Genomic DNA, 19,222 nt, shown 5'->3' with positions numbered 1-19,222 from the left:
TTTTAAATTCAAACTACAGATTGTGCAACGGAACATTCTGCTCGAGCGAATTTTTTGCAAAAAATCTGCGTTACTTGCATTTATATAACTTCATGGTTAATTCACACGTGCTCAGTGACGTCAGATTTATTTTTAGCGATGGGAAAACAACCGATTTTGAAACATCTGGTGGAGCAGACCCTAGTCAAGCTAGGACTAACAAAACATGACGGTTTTACGACCCGTATTTAAGATAATCATGATATCGGCAACAAAAATACTGAATTATCTGTACTGGAAGCAATAAAAAAAAAGACAATTGGTTTTAAAAAATGAAACAATAGGTTTATTCACATAACAAGTTTACTAGGTGTAATACAAAAATAAGTTAAAATAAATACAGAAATAAAAAAGTTATATACAAAAAAATACATAATTAGAAAATGTCATAGATTGTTGAGAGGCGTAGCACACATAGTTTGCATAGAGTCTGTTCAGTTGCGATAGAAAATCTCTTAAAGATAACAGTTCTTTGTAAAATATTCATATTCTAGTAACAATCAGTCATTTATACCCCCTGTGTGATAAAAGAGATTTCTTTTAGAATCAACAAATCTTAAATTAACAAAATCAACAGTTAGGGAGTTTACAATATTTCAAAAGCTTCGGTCCCCATGTCGTCGGCGTCGCTGTTGCTGTCCAGAGAGTACTCCAGCTCGGAGGGAGGCATTTTCTTAGGAGATAATTGGGCGTCACGACTGTACCCATCACAGAAAATAAACATGGGATATTCACTACCGGGACTCTCGGATCGTCCTGGCGGTATTACCAACTGTAAAAAAAATAATTACGTGGATTCGACTCGACCGTGAACACTTACAGGCTGGACGATTTCTATCAAATTAAAAAAATCCTCTCTGGTGGCGCAATAAAACCCTATACAACACGAAGGATCCATTTTACTTAAGTGTATTTTTCTAGGAGATCTACAGTGGAAACTCGCTAAAGGAAAATCTAATGCCCACACGTCCACCACTTCTTGACAGTAGTGCGGATCTAGATGGATCAATTTATCGTCTGTAAAATTCAAAATGTAGTAGTTGGTGTATTGTACCGAACGGGATTAGTACCTTGATAGCCTACAAAATACAAGGAATGCTTGGGGCGCCCCCCTATTATGCCTATGCACTGTTTCAAACTGAACAGAGTCGTGAGACAAGGGGCGTAGATCGAGTTGAACTTCTCGGCCCCCAATCGAACCGGTATCAACAGAATGAGAGACCTCCATTTGCCGTTTTTATCAGTGCACTCTTCCAGTACGTCTTTGATGTAGACCGCGCAGTCTTGAGCGACGCACACCGTGAGAGAGTCAAATTCGTAGTTGTCTTCCGAGGCCCTTTTGAAAGCTTGTCTGAAGCGAGAATTTTAGAAAACTGGAGCGCCCCAGTCGGTCTAGTTACCGGAAGAGGTGCGCCACGAATCCGGGCCCGTACCAGTCCCCAGCCTTCTTACCCGACGCCTCCCCCAACGTGACTAGGGTGTGTATCGAGAAGGGGCTGTTTCTAGACGGTTTGTCGCCGAACCATTTGATGATTTTTCGATGGTTGACGGCTTCGACGAAGCTCTCCCGCGTCTTGGGCTGCTGGTCCGGGTGCCACCGCCAATCTACGAGAAGAGTGTCGAAAAGGCGCCACTCGATTTGCGACATTACCTCTGCCCAAAATGTGACAGACCAACGCCTGGGCTATCAACATCTGACCGCTGCGCAACATGCAGCCCCATCCGCAGTCGCTGCTGTAATTCGAGCCGTTCAAAATTGGAAATTCGCGTCTGTAGGTCAGCCAGAGTCGGCTGATGAAGTCTTTTTTGAAACCGTCGAAGCCTTCGTCGTCGCTGGTCACGATCTAAAATTATTCTGTTCAAACAAGAGGCGTCGACGCTCGCTAATTTTATCGAGTCAATGTTTCGCCTCTAATTACCTCGCTCTGGCTCTGGAAGGCCGCGACGTCGGTCCCTAGCTCGGTGCTGTCGGACGAAGGGCTCTCTATTCGTCGGTAGCACTTGCCCAACAGCCACACCGGAGATTCTTTCGAAAAGTTTGTCTTCAGCTTCATCCCTACGGCGGATTTTAAAGCGCTCAGGACAAATCGCAACCACTTCAGGGTCATATTTGCCGACACAATTTAAACGTAAACGCTAAACAATAAAATTGCTAACACATCCTAATCGAATTTTGAATGTCACAATTGTTGAAGGTTCAGGTTGCAAATTTACGACACGCTCACCTTTATAATCCTTGATAAGATACAATGTAACGAGCAAATACAGAAGGGATTTAACGGCAAAAATAGCGCCGACCCAATTCGAGCAATCTTAGTGAATTATGTTTCACGGAAATGATCTTAATCCCGATTTTTTTAAGTTTGAAGGTAACGACTCATCAAGGTTTGCGGTTTGGTTTCTGTTGATTGATTCGCAACATTTATCTCGGAATTTTGTAAGCAACTGATGGTGCGGAATTTTTCGACCGATTTTCGCTAGACCGGAAGACGCTTATGTAACGCCCCATTTTTGGGGCTCCAATTTAAGAATTCGTCGATGAGTCATTAACCCCACTAAACAAACGAATTCGCCCTTGTTTGGACGCACTTTGAGTGATTAAGTCAATATTTAAGGTTATAAAATTCTCACCATATTTTACGTTATTCCACATGGACAAGAGCCTATTCTTGACTTTCCCCTCGACGTCCGAATTACCCTCATCTTGCAACCGATGGTCCGAAGAACTCGATGGGAAGTTAAGTTTCGACAAAAAAATTGATCTCTCTCTCGATACCACCTGTGTGTTCATTGTCTCAACGATAGCGATCAATATCTTGATAACCGATCAACACTCCGTCATTAACCACTTCTGATCAATAAACACGGTGTAACATTGTAATTTACATCGTGAACGATTTATTTATTTAGAAACAACCACCATCCATCAACAACACTGTCGAAATGAGAAGCCTACGCGTCTGCAACCAATCAAATTGATCCCTTTCCCGCGTTAATTCGAACCCCCCCACCACTCAATCGACTTGGCACCACTAGATGGCGACAACAACCGAATCGATCTTGCTCCCGCGTAAATTTAAATCTTATCCCCACTCAAACGACTCAAGCCACCTGTCGGCAATAAATAGATGCTTTATTTAAGTACATTTTGTAATAGAATTGTTACAATAAATTAAATAGTTTGTAAGCTTGCTGCCTAATTAATATCACAAATCAACACAACACAAATAATACTGTAGGTTACATTAGCGTGCTTTGGGTACCGCTGAGAACGAGCGCTTGTCATACATCATCTTCCTTTCGCGCTTCTTCTCAGGGTACTTGTGGTAAACCGGTTTCATTTCGAATTTGATCGGGGTGAAGAACTCCGAGTGGGTCGACTGGCGCTTTCGCATGTTGTTGCCGGTGTAAGCCACCCCTCGCATCTGGTACTCTTGCGTCTCTGAATTCCAGATCAAATTAGCTTCGATCTTTTTCTAAAAAGTCAATCGAAAATACTTTGAATTGGGGACTACTCAAATACTACCAAATACTCCTTGGGTATGTAGCTGTCGATCATCAGACACGCCAGTTGCGTCTCTCGGACTAGAAGCCGGTTGTTGTCGAGCAGCACCTCCATCTCCCTCTGGTACTCGTGCTCTTTATCGGCGTACTCCTCCTTGACCTCGTTCAAGTACGACTGCACTTTTTTGATTTTCTTGGACACTCCGGCGTCCTCCTCTTGCAAACTGGAATACTTCTCTTCCACGTCTATCCTCTCTTGGCCTTTCTTGTTCAAGGTTTCTTCGAGTTGTTGGTGGTTTTTATCGAGATTCTCGATTTCTGCCCCAGTTGACTCTATCAAAAAAGCCTGGTGCTGAGCCTTCTCAAACAGGTTTTCACCTCCCACCAGTATTTTCTTCTGTATCATGGAAATCTTCTGCATCAGGTCGCTCTTCTCTTTCCTGCAAAACACAACTTAATTTCAATCGTTTTACAAGTGCCGCACTGTATACTCTGTTTTTTGTAGCTCTTCTTCGCATTTTCTCAACTCTTCGGCTCTCGCCTGAGACGACGCTCTGTCTTTCTTTTTCTTAATAATCGGTTGTTTTTGGTCTTGCATAGATAACAAGTGAATCTTTTCTTGCAGCTCGGCGATTTCGTGTTCGAATCCTTCGATAAGTCCCCGATGTTCCACATTAATCCTCGCGTGATTCTGAATGTGTTTGACACGTGCGGCATATCTCAAAGTACACATGCTTTCTTCGTAATCGACGTCCGCGGGACTAACCATTGCGATCTAAAATTATTTCAGAACTAACTACATCGATGTTACATAACTGATACATTTCTACATTTCGAACGACACATCTCTGCAATTTAGCGAAAATAATGAACGAGTTCAAACATATTTTCCAGAATTCTCACGTGCAGATCAGAGACTACAATAGTATATTATTATACGAGTTTTATAAGACGCAGGAGTGTTCCAACAGAACGAGTGTGCGTGTGCGTGTGCGTCTTATAATATACAATTTTTCTACTTTGGTCGTATTAATTTGATAAAAAGTCAAAAATCTAATTATGAAATAATCTAGGGACTTTTGTGTGACATGAGTTATGGTGAGATTTCTGTAAAATCGATATAAAATGTTTTAATTGTTAACACGAGCTCGCTAAAGGTGTCGGACGCCGGCTAGCGTGCTATTACAGCAATACCAACGTAATACGTATAAAAAAAAAACTGTTTCACAAAAAGTTCCTTTGTGACACTACTTTTAGTTTCACAAAGACTCATTTATGATACTAAAGTAGAAAAACGAACTATTTTTTCTACTTTGGTCGCATTAATTTGATAAAAACCAAAAATATAATTATGAAATAATCTAGGGACTTTTGTGTGGCATGAGTTATGGTGGCATTTATGTGAAACTTATGTCAAATGTCCTGTGTTTTAATTGTTAACAGGAGCTCGCTAGCGATGCCGAACGTCGGCCAGCGTGTTATTACAGTAATACCAACGTAATACGTATAAAAAAAAAACTAAAACAGTTTCAAAAAGTGTCTTTGTGACACTATTTTAGTTTCACAAAGACTCGCTTATGATACCAAAGTAGAAAAAAATATTTTTTTACCATGGCTGTCTTAGAATTTCCGCCCAACGAGTCTTGCAGTAACCGCGTCAATTTGGAATTCCTGTATGGGATGTGGCTACTCTTGCCGTCGACGAGAGCCGAAATCACGTTGCCCAGTACAGAAAGCGACAAATTGATGTTGCTCGCCTCTCTCAACCTTTCACCTGTAGCTTGTGTTCTACTGGCGCGTTCAGACCCCTAAAAACTACCATTAAAAAGACGACAACATCGCGATTGATAACAACCAACAGCTAAGTCAACCAAATTGAGTTTGCCCACGGTGGTTTTGTTGTTGCTTCTGTCTTTAGACTCAATTGTGATGGTAAAAATGGCGTGTGATCTGGAACTGACGTCATTCATTAAAGTAGACCTGGTGACTCGATTTTTATTTCCTCTGTTGAGTAACTCTGTAATTGACTCGATTGAGTCAACAGTGAATCCCATTAGATCCTTGACATATACACCCACATCAGGTCTTTCACGGATGGCTAGTTTCTTATTGGGGTCAGTAGACAATAAATCTCTGACTTCCTCATTGTAAATCTCTAAGTATGTGACGGTGACTACAAACGACGTTTCACCACTGGCTCTAGATATCTGACTAAAAATGTGCGAAAATGTGTTGGGAATGATGCCTTTCATGTCTGGTTTTGTATAATTGCCAGCCATAGTGTATGTTTTTCCAGTACCTGTCTGGCCGTAAGCAAATATTGTGCCATTGTATCCTTGCAAAGCTTTCTCGACTATAGGTACCGCTATGACTCGATACAAAGTCAACTAGAATTCAAAACTGAACAGGACGCGTCACAAATATACTAATAGCAACCTGTGTGGAGTCTTCTACAAATACTTGGTCGAACTTGAAGGGTTTCGGATTGGTTCCATCTCTGTTAAGGGCAATCAAGTTCTCTTTTGGATCGACCAGAAGGACATTCTGGTGACCTTCCGCTTCTTCTTTTTTTGTTAACGGCCGCACTCGAACAAACACTCGAACGTTTTCCACTTCGGCCTGAACCTCCGCTTTTACGTTTGCCATTTTAAACGACAAATTTTCTTAAACTGAGGGTTTAATCGATACGCCAGAATTTAGGTTATGACTCTTTCATTATTGTCAAACTTGACACATGTCAAGGACAGCGCGCGAAATTTAAAAAGTTCTCCTTTAATCTTGTACGAGGTGAGATCACGAACAACTGTGGATGATGTTTGCAACAAATTGCGGTTACTTCTCACCTTAAACGTTGCTTTAACAATCAACCAGTTAAGTTTATATCAAATTGTTATATAAAAGCTTTCTAATTTCACAAAATTAAATTATATTGCTCCATACACAACTCAGTAATCTCTGGAACCGTAAAACAACCAATCTTTATTTAAATTGAAATCTTTTTTCTACATACCTATGCTAAATATCGCGAAATTTCATTAAGTAACACAATGGAAATAACATTGTAATTAGTAAAGAAAATAACTGAATAAAATATTTGTCGGTGAAAAAAAAAATTAATCAGAATTTTTCCACGGTAATTTTTTTATAACAGTCAACGCAACGTGATAGCTGTAACCCCAGTTGTATATTAATCTATGGAGATCACGGAGTACGCTTTAAGAGCCTGCTCTCTGTAGCGCGGGCGCCTCAGATCCTCCACTTCCTCGTGGAGGCCCATGCTGAGCAATCTGCTCCCCAAGCCTTGTATATCTCAGATTTTTCCCAAATTGCTAGAGGTTAATCGATACATCCATTCTTGAAGCCATTTTGACGAAGAACCGACCCTCCGCCGGAGGGGCAGACTGGAACAGCGACTCCAAGGAGAGACCAGACCTCCCCAGGAAAGGACATCCAAGATTCGACCAGGGTCTCCGACTCTACAGACCAGCCTTTCCATAATCGTTTAGCCTTAAGTTTGTGTCGCTTCCTTTTGTTGAATTAGTTTTTAGGTGTTTTTTTTTTTGTTCTTGAGCGTATTCGCGGGTCCGATCAAGTTCCGCCTCCACGTTTTTTTTTACTAGTAGATGCGTATCAAGTCGGCTGTTGGCCTTGCCAACGAGCGGCCGGCTTATCAAGTAGTCGGGTTTTTTTTGTGAACCTTTTTTGACGGCTCACAAGTTTTTGGTTCATTCGCAAGGGCGCGGCCAAGGGTACGAACGCCTCCCGCAGGTAGCGGCCGACGCGGACGGCGTCGAGGTCGACCTCGGCCCTTCTTGTACGGGTTTAGGTTGGGTTAATTAGTAAGAAAGGTGGAGAGTAAGTTAAGCTTAGGGGTAGTAGGTTTGTAAGACGTGAGAAAGAGAGGATTAAACGATTTGTTCAAAGCAACTTGTGTTATTTCTCCTGGGCTCCGGGCTCCGGGCAAGTCAACACTACCCTCCTTATTTTTGGTAGCGCTCTCAGTCGCAGGACGGGGGTCATCGTCAATAAAAACTTTGTTGTAAAAGAGTTGTTAGAATTGTACAAAATAATAACGTAACAGAACCTTGGAAAACGGGCCAAAACCCATTGAAATATTAACTTTTAATTACTAGAAAAATTAATAATTATAAAATTTATTGATTTTGTGTGCCTAAAAATCAAATTGTCCTGAACAGGTCTACTTCTCGAAAATTGCAATGTGTCATAATTTTTATTATGACATTTTTTTTGTTAAGAGTTCATTTAATTATGACGCATTTTAGATTTAAAGATCAAATTGTCCTGAACAGGCAGAGTGCTAGAAGTTTTCAGGTCGCGCAAGCGCCTCTAACATGACCTAACGACCACTACTAAGTAAGTAGCCGGGACGGATAGCTTTACTGTAGTTTCAATTTGGTTGTAGGTCGTAAAATTTTATGGTACTTTAAGTTAAAGATCTTGCGGGGCTTATAAATCCTAGTTTACCACTAGCAGGTAATATTTTAAGCAGGGTTGTATTGTACATTTGGTATATTTGCATTGTACGGCAAACGGCACGCGCCGCTCCCCAACCTTTTCAAACCCAACCATTGTGCCCGTTAATCGCTCATAATATCCAATAAAATTTTACGACCTACAACCAAATTGAAACTAGTATACATCTCCTCCGAAAGATGGTAATGATTTGAAAAAACCACTGAAAAAACCTGATGATTTAACCGGGAATCGAACCCGGGCGGTATGGGTGATAAGCCAGTGTCTAGCCCCTGAGTCATGACTCATGACCACTACATGATTATCACTATATCTAGGGCAGGGGCTTTCCCTGCTCTCTTTTTATTTTTCTTGATCTGGATCTCACTGTGTGTTGCAAAGTATCTGGAATTATATGCCAAAGTAAATGTTCTGAAGTTCATTTTCGTTAATAATCATCCGTGGTGATGCAGAATATAATATGTACTAACACGGCGTTTGCAAGATCAACAAATGTCAATAGAATTTAGGGTATAATCAATTAAACATAAGGTTTTTATTTAAAATTTATTTCATAAAAGTAACAAAATAAAAATAAAATACAATACAAATATTATGTAGGTAATGTAATAATGTATGTATAATATTAAAATACATTTTCTTATGGTAGTATACATGGTGTTATGACGACGTAATAAATTTAATCAGTTAATCACTCTTTAAAATAAACATTTTTTACATATTGATCTTTTTTTAATCGTTTTTTTTTTAATTTCTAAATTGACACTTTGCTCATGGGATAATAATCAATTGAAACGAGTAAAAATGTTTTTGTGCGATAAGAACTTTACAGTTTTTTGAAGAAAGAACAACCGCTGTTCTAAAACTAACAGTTTTCAGTTTTCACTGTTTTCCATTCGAGTATGTATTTTCATCGAGTATTTTTTTCCTTGCTTCGTTATCAATGGATGTGTAAACACATGAGCGGGTGTGAATTTTAGGGTTCAAATTATATTTATTTTAACTCTGTTTGGAGGAATTTGAGGAAAAAATCATAAATAAAGAAAATGTTTATTTTAACGAGTCCTATTGGTGATTAAACTTAATACGTGGACTTCCACAGCACCCGGTATACATGGTTATTGGATTACTATTTTGTGCGCCATCTTACGTTCAGGGACTCTTTCTTGTATAGCGATCTGCATGGACCGCACGAACTCTGCGCAGATGCCAAATCGGCCATCAGCTGACCGTGACAGCCGTTCATTAAAATTTGTTTGTATAAACAAAAAAAAAGTGGAAGCAAAATGTTACGAGATAAAGTAAAGGAGAGTTATCCAAACTTGTTCGATCGTAAGTTTCAATGCATTTTAGTTGATATTATTTAATGCATATTTATATTTTATAGTTTTTACTTCATTTTGTTAATTGTCCAAAATGGCAAGAAAAAGAGGAAGCCAAAAAAACGTTTCAATTGTCCGAAAAACGCCATAATAGTCACAGTAGAGGGTTTAGACGCTAATTGTGCATCACCATGTATATGGAGTCTACTATGAAATGAAAAATGAAGAGTATCACAAAGATGATGATCACAGCAAGAGTAATCAACCCCCACCAGATCTACCAAATGATGAAGGGCCTCTTTTGGATTTTTTTGATAAATGAACCAAAAAGGCTGGGATGTTGGATTTAGGAATTGCCAGAAAATATAAGACATTGAATACTGCAGTAGTAGAATACTTTCCTCATGAATGTGAATGCCACATTTGGGATTTTAATGGAATGGAGGAGTCTCATACATGGTCAATGAAAGAGATGGAAATTCATTTGAAAATTTTAAAAATACAATGCAATTAAAGTATTATATAATATATGTATCTGTGTTTATTTTTTACTCCTATTTAATGTAGAAGATAGTCATAAACTATTATTTCCAAATTTGAAATTCTTTCTTCAACAACAACATGCAAGTGGTAAAAAACGTCGGCATTTATCTATAAATAAATGTTATGCAAGTGCCGTCGTTTTTTATACATCTATATCTACAGAGTGTAATCAAAATAGGCGGAAATATTTTAAGCCGTAAACCACCAAGGCATTTGAAGACGATTTGCACTGGCTGAAATTGCGAATTTAAAAATTCAAAATGCATCTCATTCCGGGCCGCGATCGACGCTAATGAAGAGCAAATGAAAATGAAATGGTAAAAAAGCTACAACGAAAACGATTACCACGCAAGAAATTTGACACTGACACTGAATTGGTCGGAAAAACTTACGAGTACAAAGCACTTTTACTTTTAGCGTATCTTATTCACAGTAAATGCTGAAAATGTTGTTCTTGATGGTGATACACGCCTGTGCCCTCCGAGCCATTGATCCAAGCACCTTTGAAAAAACTTCACGATCTTCCCAAATTTGGGCACTACTGCCCCGACTCGTCCAGTTAATTCTTGTACCGAATTTATCGGCTGGCTACAGACCAGCTGTTTTAAATGCCCCCATAAAAAAATCACAAGGATTGAAATCCGGAGATCTTGGCGTTCTTGGATGGAACTTTTGTATGTCTCTCAATCGTTGCACCGGGGAAGTAAACGTTTTAAAATTAGGCACAACCCTGTCTGGAAACTGTTCCCGGTACAGTATTTGCGCTTGGATCACGTTGCCACCTGCCACACCAAACGTGAGCACCGTATCCGTTTATTCCACGTTTGTAAAATTTGGCAGTTTAAACGATTTAATTTAATAACAATTACACGATTATTAATACACTGCTACACTGCACTGTTTGTCGAGCTGCAACTAATAACTGACCTACACCAACTCAACCTCGGATAAAAAGATCCTTTTTTGTCATACAAAAAGTGTATGAAGCTTGTAAAAAGCGAAAGTTCGCTTTTTCTTTTCTATTGCTTTCATAATTTCGACTATCGACAGTGGAGCGTCCACAATTTATTGTTTAAATTGCCATGCCATTTGTTCACGTATCCTTACATTTTTCAAAAAACGCATATTTTGCTAGTGATGCGAGAGTATTCAGTACTTACGTGTTTAAATATTTTCGTGTATGTATTTTGATTACAAGCTGTATATACAGTGTGGAAATTACTTATGGAATAAAATCAGTAATTTCAAAACTAATGACATTTGTTGAAAACGCTGAAACAGGTCAATTTTTATTTTTCATAATGTTTATTTTAAGTTTGATTCACTTGTCCATGACGTCATCCATTTAATTCAAAAATGTAATTTATATATATATGTAGTGTGTTTGACATAAAAACCGATGCTATGCTAACACCAAATATTGTGTTTACTTTCGCTGAGAGACCAAATATTCTATATATAGATACCTTAATACGCGAATCATGGTTACAATTGTGGCGAATTGAAAATACAATGGATAAATGTAAATTGTGATTAATAAAATAATTTCGTTGAATACCACTTAATTGAAGAGTTGTGTGAGTTATTAAAAATGCAGGATATGAAGTGATGGCAGATAAGGTAATTGATGAACACTTCTGTATCGATAAAGAAATCAGAGCATCGAGCAGAAGTGAATACTGACAAAATTAAAAATACAATAAAGCGCTTTCAGATAATCTCAGCATATGCTTCATTAATAATAAATTTCCGGTAAATAATAACTTAATTAATATCTAGATAGGATTAGTATAAAAAGGGACGAGGGAAGAGTGATCCTCAGTTCACTTGATCCTTCGTCCCAACCAAGCATCGTAAGTAAAATAAAAATAAAACCTCGAACAGAACAATTTCACATTTCGACAATTTCCAGAAAAATGAAAGCCGCTTTTGTGTTGCTCGCGATTGCATTACCGGCAGCTTATTGCTTCTACTTGCAACCGAATTACCACGTCCCTGCAAGACTGGGCACAAGAAATGCCCCCGTCTACAAGTCGCTGGGCGATCTGTTCCACAGACTGCACCTCGCAAGCAAGCGTTGCGTCAACACAGTAGATGAAAGCTGCATCAACGGGGGCGGCAACGATGCCGGCAATGACGAAGATTTCTTGAACGGCGGCGACACTCCTGGAAAGCGTTGTGCCAACTTGTACGACGAAAGCTGCAGCAACGGTGGCATCAACGGAGCTGGAGCTGACGATGACTGGTTGCACGGTGGAAACAACCCCGGACGACGATAATTCCCCAAAATTGTTACCTCTTTCTCGATATATAAAGCTGTACCACTTGTGAATAAATTCCGACATGCACGGAGATTTTGTGATTTATTGTGATCGCTCACCCAAAGAATAAATCAGTTCAAAACTGGACTAACGGCGAAATGACACGATTTTGACGTTTGCGGATGTGTGAGTGTACTCGATGAACGATTAGTGGCGATGCGAGTGATGTTATCCGATGAACTGACGGGAGGTAGCTGAGGTTCGAGCAAGTTTTTCTTGGAGTGCCTCAGGTAACGGAAGTCATACAACATGAAATTTACCCGCGCTTTGTATCTAGCAAATGACTTTCCTACTTGTATTGTTTTTTGTACTTTCGAATTAGATCTTGTGTTGGGTGAAAAAAGTATGTTGGGATACCTGATGTAGAAAGATTAGGAAAAAATGTTGGTGCGTCTGTATTTAAATTTCCATTTAAGAAGCACGGAGAGCCCCCACGACTGGTTCAACAGGTTGATGGAATTAAATTAACATCGGTGTCATATAAACACGGTTGCAATTTTGAACCGAGTGCGGCCTTAATTGCCTATTAATAGCGTCAAGTCGGCTCATGCGGTTCAACCGCACGCCATTTTATTGGCACAATATCGCGAAGATAGGAAAGGTCTGGCGCCAGCATGACAGCGCCGAAGAAGACGGCTTAATAACCATTTACAACTACGAGTATATAAAAGCCGCAGGATGTTGAAAAAGACGGAAATAAACGCATGCGTTAAAAATCAGGTAAAACATCGACGGTCATTAGAATAAGTCATTATAAAGAGCTCCAGGGCAGGCCTGAGCCGATTTCGCCGCACGCCTGTCGCACAGGCGCCAGTTTCCGTTTTCTTGAATTTTAGAGAGTCCTCGACATCCGCCCAAAAACCGGAAGCGGCGGACTTTCAAATGCGTCAATTAAAAATAAGTAAAATAGTGAGACCACTTCGTCTCGACGGGGGGCGCGTTTTCGAACCGTCTGGCGCCGTCCGAACACAAAAACAACTTTTCTCAATTCACAAATATTTATGCAAATATCATAATCGGCATAATAAACTGTTTCCGGTTCGAGGATTTCGAAAAAAAAAAATTCCTGTTGTAATTCTGTTTCCTCCATTAATAATTTCTGTTTATTGCTGGCGAGTATTTTTTTATCTTTATTCCTCCGGAATTTTATTGCCCGGACAATTAGGCCCACAAAGGCGGCACAAAACATGACAACGTCCCTCTCTCGAGAAAAATATTTTTTATTTTGCTCAAATTCTTGTCGCTGTTGTTGAATCTATGTTAACATAAGTAGGAGATTCGCTTCATTAAACATTTATAACAATGTTTTGCAATGATGGAGACAGCGAGCCAAATAATCTTGTTGTTTGTCGATTAACAAACACGTTGCGAAATTTAAAGTGAAAAATATTTGTCTGGTGAACCCCTTCTACTACTGAAAAAAAATTAAAGCAGTTTTGTTGTTTTCGACCGTGTTAGAAAAATATTTACAGGTAGACTTAAAATATTTAATAAAATAATGTTTGGTGTTTCTAAAAATGTCGAATTTAGATATGAAGACAGTGGATCCGGTTAACTGGAACAAATCAAGATGGAACTGATTTGTTCCACTTAACCGGTCGACACAATTATGCGAATTTGCATATAAGAATCTAAGAAAAATTTCTCAAACCCAACACGAATTTTTCACGTATTATACACAAAAATAAATGTTTGCTTTCATATGAAATGGTGGAAACAAAAAAAATTACAAGCAAATTGTATTTGAAAAAATTAGGTTTTCCTAACATTGTATAGTTAATTTTTTCTTTAAAACAATTTATCAAAGTGTTGTCATATTGGTATGAGCGTATGAGCCACTAATTATTTGATGGTTATTGGTTATTAGGTTGACAACGTAAAATGTCAATTGTATGTCAGCCATTTTGATGTAAAGGCGCTTGCGCTACTGAATATGTTCAATTGTACTTTTCAGTGTCATTATTGTCTTCATTTCTTGTCTTTTGGTATAAATTTGGTTGCACCTGAAACTTTTCTGACTTTTGAAAATTATTGATATAACCTCAAACCTGATCTAGGAAGATTTTACGATACAGATGTTCCGAAACGAAAGGTTTTCGTTTTAGAGTGGTACAGCCTGGTCTTTGAGGGAATTTTGACACTGACAGTTGTTTAAAAAAATAATGGACTATAGTTGGTTTATTTGATGGATAGAAGGATTGCCAACATAATATCTAAAATTATTCAAATGAGCTGAACATTTCGTAACAATAAATACGTAATTTTTAAAACCCCCTGGCGAGTAAATTAGGTTATGTTAAGTTTTGTCCAAATTAAGCGACATCTTGTCAAAAAAAAACAATTAAATTCAGTGTTTATCAAAAAGTTTGCATCATATCGGGAAAATTTTTTAGTAAAAACTTTACTGCTACAATCACTAAAAATATGATATGATATGATTTATCACGTGATTTTCGGTATACTTACGTCAAACTTGACCTTTAAAAAAATCCGAGAATAGGATTTATATAATATGTTCAACAAAATGATGGGATAATTTTTGTTGTAATGAAATTTTATGCCCATGTTAAACTGTTCAAAACAAAATTCGATAAAGAAAATAATTTACCCATTTGAACAAGAAAATCAACATTCCTTAACTGAATTTCAAATTGACAAAATGTTGAAGGAAGAAATCTAAGCTTCAAAGCTCGTAGTAATTTTTATTCTAGCATTAATGTTTAAGCAGTTTTGGAAATACAACAAATACAAATAATCTTGATACATTTTTCAGAATTTCGTTTTGAAAAATTTCACATGACTATAAAATCTCATCAGGATCACCTTTTTTTTGATAACACGAACCCCATTTCGGAATAAATTTGAAGTACACCGGAAGCCATGTGACAATTTTTGATAGTCATATTTATAGTGTTTAATCAAGCATCCATGATCACCGTAATAAAATTTTTCACGAATCAGTGAATAAAAAATGGTGTGAACTTCTTGGTCAAATGTCTAGACAGTGTTCGAAAAATCAAAATTAATTACTATGATTTATTTTAACAACTAGTTATTTAAAAAAGTGTTAAAAAAAGATACCTTTTTCTTCAGCTCTCTGTTTCTTGTTCAACACTAACTTCTAGCCGAGTTCGCTTCTTATAATATCCAGAAAATGAATGAGTGAGCGGCAAAAGTATGGAATAAATTTTTTAAAAATTAAACAAAATTTTTTTCAAAAAAATCTTTGGGCAGGTCAATTTTAGTTTATAAAAATACATATTTTAGTACAAAATAAAATTCCAAGCAGTCATTTGTTTTCGACTTATGACGTCATCGATACTTTTTTTAAATGGAAACCCCCTATTTTTTTTCTTGATTCTGATAGCCCTTTTAATTGTCTAAACGCCAGTATAAAAATTTTGTTACCTTACATCAGGAAATTTTTGAGAAAAAAAATAATAAAGTTGGAAAAAATAAATTGTCATTTAGACAATTAAAAGGGCTATTAGAATCAAGAAAAAAATAGGGGGTTTCCTTTTAAAAAAAGTATCGATGACGTCATCACTCGAAAACAAATGACTGCTTGGAATTTTCTTTGGTAGGTACTAAAACATGTCTTTTTATAAACTAAAATTGACCTGTCCAAAGATTTTTTTTAATTTTTTTTTTTTAAATTTTTAAGGAATTTATTCCATACTTTTGCCGCTCACTGTATTATTTGAAAGTATTATACAGGGTGCTTAAAAAATGGTGAAACAATGCCATTTTGCACTATTCAGAGACACCTCTGAGCATGGTAAAAATGTTTAAAAAATTCTATCTCGTGATTCTTTAAAGATATGGAGACTATAAAATCGGTATCTAAAATTATTATTATTAACCAATTCTTAATATTTCAACAACTTTTGTAGTGAAAGACATTTAAAATCAAGTTTTATTTTTCATCTTTTGCACAAAAATCATAAAATTGATCTGCCAACCGAGCTATTAATTAGGTAAATAATTGCATTTAGTTTCCTACCTATGAATTTACTTTGACTTATTGTTTAATGTCAGTTGACAATTTTTTTAAAACATTTTTCTAGTACTCTGGGGGTGTCCCTGAATCGTCTGGTATAGCGTTGTTTCGTCATTTTTTAAGCACCTGTATGTATTTGGTTTAATTTAATTATGTTATTAGAGATTAATTTTTTCCTTTAATAAAAGCACCAAGTCGTTGTTGTCTTGGGACAAATTAATACAAACAAATAATCCGGGTAAATAATACAGTTTTAAAATATGAATAAATTCTAGTACTACCATGTACTATAGTGGGCACTCAACGAGAGCGGTGAATGTATAAATTAGATTTATTTTATTTTTATATTAAACGCATTCAATTAAACATGTTACTGAATTTAACTCTCGTCTTAATCAATTTATAGAAGAATAATTGAAAAGTTTCTTACCATTCATTAAGTAAACATTGCAGAATTACACCACCATTTATTCTACTGACAACATGCACTCGCTCATTAAATGAACGAAAAGAGTACAAATAAATCCGTACTACTTTGTTAGTAACTCATTCACCTACAATAATTAGAATCAGAACCGTACTCAAAATTTTGTCGACTCGGATTAATACTTTGGAGCAATTTTTTAAGCGACGAAAGTGAAAAATAGAAGAAAAAAATCCTAATGAAACATGTAGTGTAATCTCTGGAGAAAAATAAAAAGTATCGAGTAATTGTTATTGTTTTTTAACTTTATTTCCTTTATTTATTATATCTGAGTGAAATGCGTTGTGGTAATTAGACGCGTCAGTAGTAGATAATATTTATTCAGGAATTTAATAAATAGGTCTTAATTCGTCTAATTCTCGGCAATGGTCATAATAAATTGACGTGATGATTTTCTCGTTCCGGAAAACAACGTAAACTTTCTTGATCAGCGATTTCGAGAAGTGCTAAATTAGTGGCAATACGAGGCGCAAGTACCGTCCCATCCCGTTGAAGAATTTGACGTTTTTAGCTTGTTTATGGCAGACATTTTCTGTTATATGAACTTCCGGACGCAACAGGTGCGGAATGCGTAGTCCCATACGCAGGTCAGGTGTCGGAAAAATCAGCCCGATCGAATCCGATCGAATCCCAACGGGTGACGAAATTCGGCAAGGAAAGAGCCGAAAAAACCGGTATTTGACCGTTCAAAGAGTCCAGATGACGTGATCTCGAAGAATGCGAAACCGCAGCTCGTACAGGCCTAACTCCCATTGCCTAAATCCGGTACTGGTCGAGCACAATCAGTACCATCCTACTGTGAGCTCTCCTCGTCTGTAGGACTTCTTTCACGACCAGCTCCGGCTCTAAAAGCGGTCGCCGGAAATCAGATTGCTGTTAGATTTTTCAAGTCTTGTTCTTGGTTCTTCGTGAGACGAGAACGCGTGGGCGACGAGTGGGATCTTTAAATCGCGAAAAGGGGCCTCGCTGGCTGGTACTGCCAGTTCTCGTGCGGACGTAAAATGGCCGCGAACACAGGCAAAGAGCCTGAATAAATCCCTAGCTGGTTTTAATTGGATAAGCTTCGGTTCTACATTTGGACCGCTGACACGTGGCACTCCAAGTGTCCAAATGGTACCGAAAGTGACACTTTAGACAAATGTTTAAAAGACACAGTTTCGAGTATCAATAAAACTTCTGAAATAATATCGAACAATAACACACTTTTGCCAATCAATTTAGTAATTAGTAAGAAATTGTATTTGAACACTTTATCTAGCTAGGTAATCTGCAAAGACATTACATATTTCAAAACATACATATTCGTATTCCAAGAAATTGTCTTGCACATTTAAAACAATTCCATTAAAATTATTTATATATTTTTTAAATCGATATTTCGATTACTCATTTACTAATCCTTGAGAGCCGTCAAATAACTTTTTTTCCTAGAAGGAGTACCATCAAAATTTCTGACGTTGAGACTGATCATACTGTTTCATTTGTATTTTAATTCCAATATCGAAAACATTTCCGAGAAACAGTTATAAGATAAGATTTACAAATACATACGTTCATATTCAGAAAAAAATATGACTAATTTTTGTTCATTTAAAATAATCATATTAAAAACATATACATAATCGTAATTCATTTAGTACCATTTTTTAAAGAATGAACGACTTCATTATACAGGGTTATGACAAAATAACGCACAAAATTCAAAAAACGTACAGTAGTAATTTTTGAAAAAAATGCAAAAACAGTTTATAGAGTAAATTCTTGCTGTTTAATTTATTTATTAGTTACTATTAAAATCAAGCTTATTTCGTTCGTTAATAATTTGCTTATTTTCTTTTACGTAATCCCTACTTAAACTAGATTTTTATAATCCAGAAAAATAAGCTCTATGAAGTAATCTGATCGGAATCGTAGCTTCCCATTTGGAAAAAATATTAATGACGTCATAACTTTGACAAATTTGACCCATTTTTTTCTATATATGTACAGGGTGATTTTGAAAGTTGTGCAGATATTTTAATCACGAGCTACTGGCTTCATGTAGAATGTTTAAAAAATTCTATGTCAAAAAATAAAATGACATTTATTTTTTGAGCTACAATTTTTTTTAATTGCTTTTAGTTTTTACGTTGTCCTACAACCTCGTAGGTAAAATTTCGGCACATTTTAAAAATACTCCCTGTATATCATATTTTATAAAACGTACACCAATGCGGTTTCCTTGTTTTAAAGCATATTTCCTATTGGTTACTTCGCATTGGCCTACATTTTATAAAACATGATATACAAGGGTGTATTTTTAAATGTCATTTTATTTTTTGACCTTGAATTTTTTAAATATTTTTTCCGAGTTCTACATAAAGCCAGTAGCTCATGATTAAAATATCTGCACAACTTTCAAAATTACCCTGTACGTTAAAAGACGCAGAATTTAAAAAACTATTTGACGTGGTTTTGCTTTTTTTAAATTAATACTGTGCGTTATTTTTTCAAAACCCTGTATTTTGTACCACTT

The 19,222-nt window shown here is 36.9% G+C and overlaps 3 protein-coding genes and 1 long non-coding RNA gene across 4 annotated transcripts; 2 read left to right on the top strand and 2 right to left on the bottom strand.

Moving 5' to 3' along the window:
- Positions 1 to 302: 302 nt before the first annotated feature.
- On the bottom strand, positions 303 to 3,004 carry Atg4b (Autophagy-related 4b). Its single transcript, XM_069061214.1, has 7 exons — positions 2,671 to 3,004; positions 1,959 to 2,095; positions 1,691 to 1,883; positions 1,440 to 1,644; positions 1,110 to 1,390; positions 860 to 1,056; positions 303 to 811 (listed from the first exon to the last, which is right to left on the bottom strand). Exons 1-7 carry the CDS (start codon positions 2,828 to 2,830, stop codon positions 626 to 628), a joined length of 1,359 nt encoding a protein of 452 aa, XP_068917315.1. The 5' UTR covers positions 2,831 to 3,004; the 3' UTR covers positions 303 to 625.
- Positions 3,005 to 3,153: 149 nt separating this feature from the next.
- Positions 3,154 to 6,303, bottom strand: Klp64D (kinesin-like protein 64D). Its single transcript, XM_069061206.1, has 6 exons — positions 5,980 to 6,303; positions 5,403 to 5,930; positions 5,154 to 5,351; positions 4,035 to 4,318; positions 3,566 to 3,983; positions 3,154 to 3,515 (listed from the first exon to the last, which is right to left on the bottom strand). The coding sequence occupies exons 1-6, from the start codon at positions 6,187 to 6,189 to the stop codon at positions 3,285 to 3,287; spliced, it is 1,869 nt and encodes a 622-aa protein (XP_068917307.1). The 5' UTR covers positions 6,190 to 6,303; the 3' UTR covers positions 3,154 to 3,284.
- Positions 6,304 to 9,216: 2,913 nt separating this feature from the next.
- LOC138140291 (uncharacterized) lies at positions 9,217 to 9,889 on the top strand. The gene is made up of 2 exons (XR_011162469.1): positions 9,217 to 9,369; positions 9,425 to 9,889. It is a non-coding gene; the product is annotated as an uncharacterized lncRNA (long non-coding RNA).
- Positions 9,890 to 11,614: 1,725 nt separating this feature from the next.
- LOC138140290 (uncharacterized) lies at positions 11,615 to 12,256 on the top strand. The gene is made up of 2 exons (XM_069061224.1): positions 11,615 to 11,755; positions 11,815 to 12,256. Exon 2 carries the CDS (start codon positions 11,819 to 11,821, stop codon positions 12,179 to 12,181), a length of 363 nt encoding a protein of 120 aa, XP_068917325.1. The 5' UTR covers positions 11,615 to 11,755; positions 11,815 to 11,818; the 3' UTR covers positions 12,182 to 12,256.
- The last annotated feature ends 6,966 nt before the right edge of the window (positions 12,257 to 19,222 follow it).

Source organism: Tenebrio molitor, chromosome X (assembly GCF_963966145.1).
Source record: "Tenebrio molitor chromosome X, icTenMoli1.1, whole genome shotgun sequence".
NCBI classification, from domain to species: domain Eukaryota; kingdom Metazoa; phylum Arthropoda; class Insecta; order Coleoptera; family Tenebrionidae; genus Tenebrio; species Tenebrio molitor.
This window is presented reverse-complemented; position numbering and strand designations above follow the sequence as displayed.

Bases quoted from the DNA above. Each gene is read 5' to 3' on its own strand.
- LOC138140290 (XM_069061224.1), top strand. From the start codon at position 11,819: ATGAAAGCCGCTTTTGTGTTGCTCGCGATTGCATTACCGGCAGCTTAT.
- Atg4b (XM_069061214.1), bottom strand. From the start codon at position 2,830: ATGAACACACAGGTGGTATCGAGAGAGAGATCAATTTTTTTGTCGAAA. The intron at 1,645-1,690 runs GTAATGTCGCAA...CTCTTCTCGTAG, and splicing joins CTGTCACATTTTGGGCAGAG to ATTGGCGGTGGCACCCGGAC. The intron at 1,391-1,439 runs GTAACTAGACCG...TTCTCGCTTCAG, and splicing joins TTCGTGGCGCACCTCTTCCG to ACAAGCTTTCAAAAGGGCCT.
- Klp64D (XM_069061206.1), bottom strand. From the start codon at position 6,189: ATGGCAAACGTAAAAGCGGAGGTTCAGGCCGAAGTGGAAAACGTTCGA. The intron at 3,984-4,034 runs GTATACAGTGCG...TGTGTTTTGCAG, and splicing joins GAAGAGCTACAAAAAACAGA to GAAAGAGAAGAGCGACCTGA. The intron at 3,516-3,565 runs GTAGTATTTGAG...TTGACTTTTTAG, and splicing joins ACATACCCAAGGAGTATTTG to AAAAAGATCGAAGCTAATTT.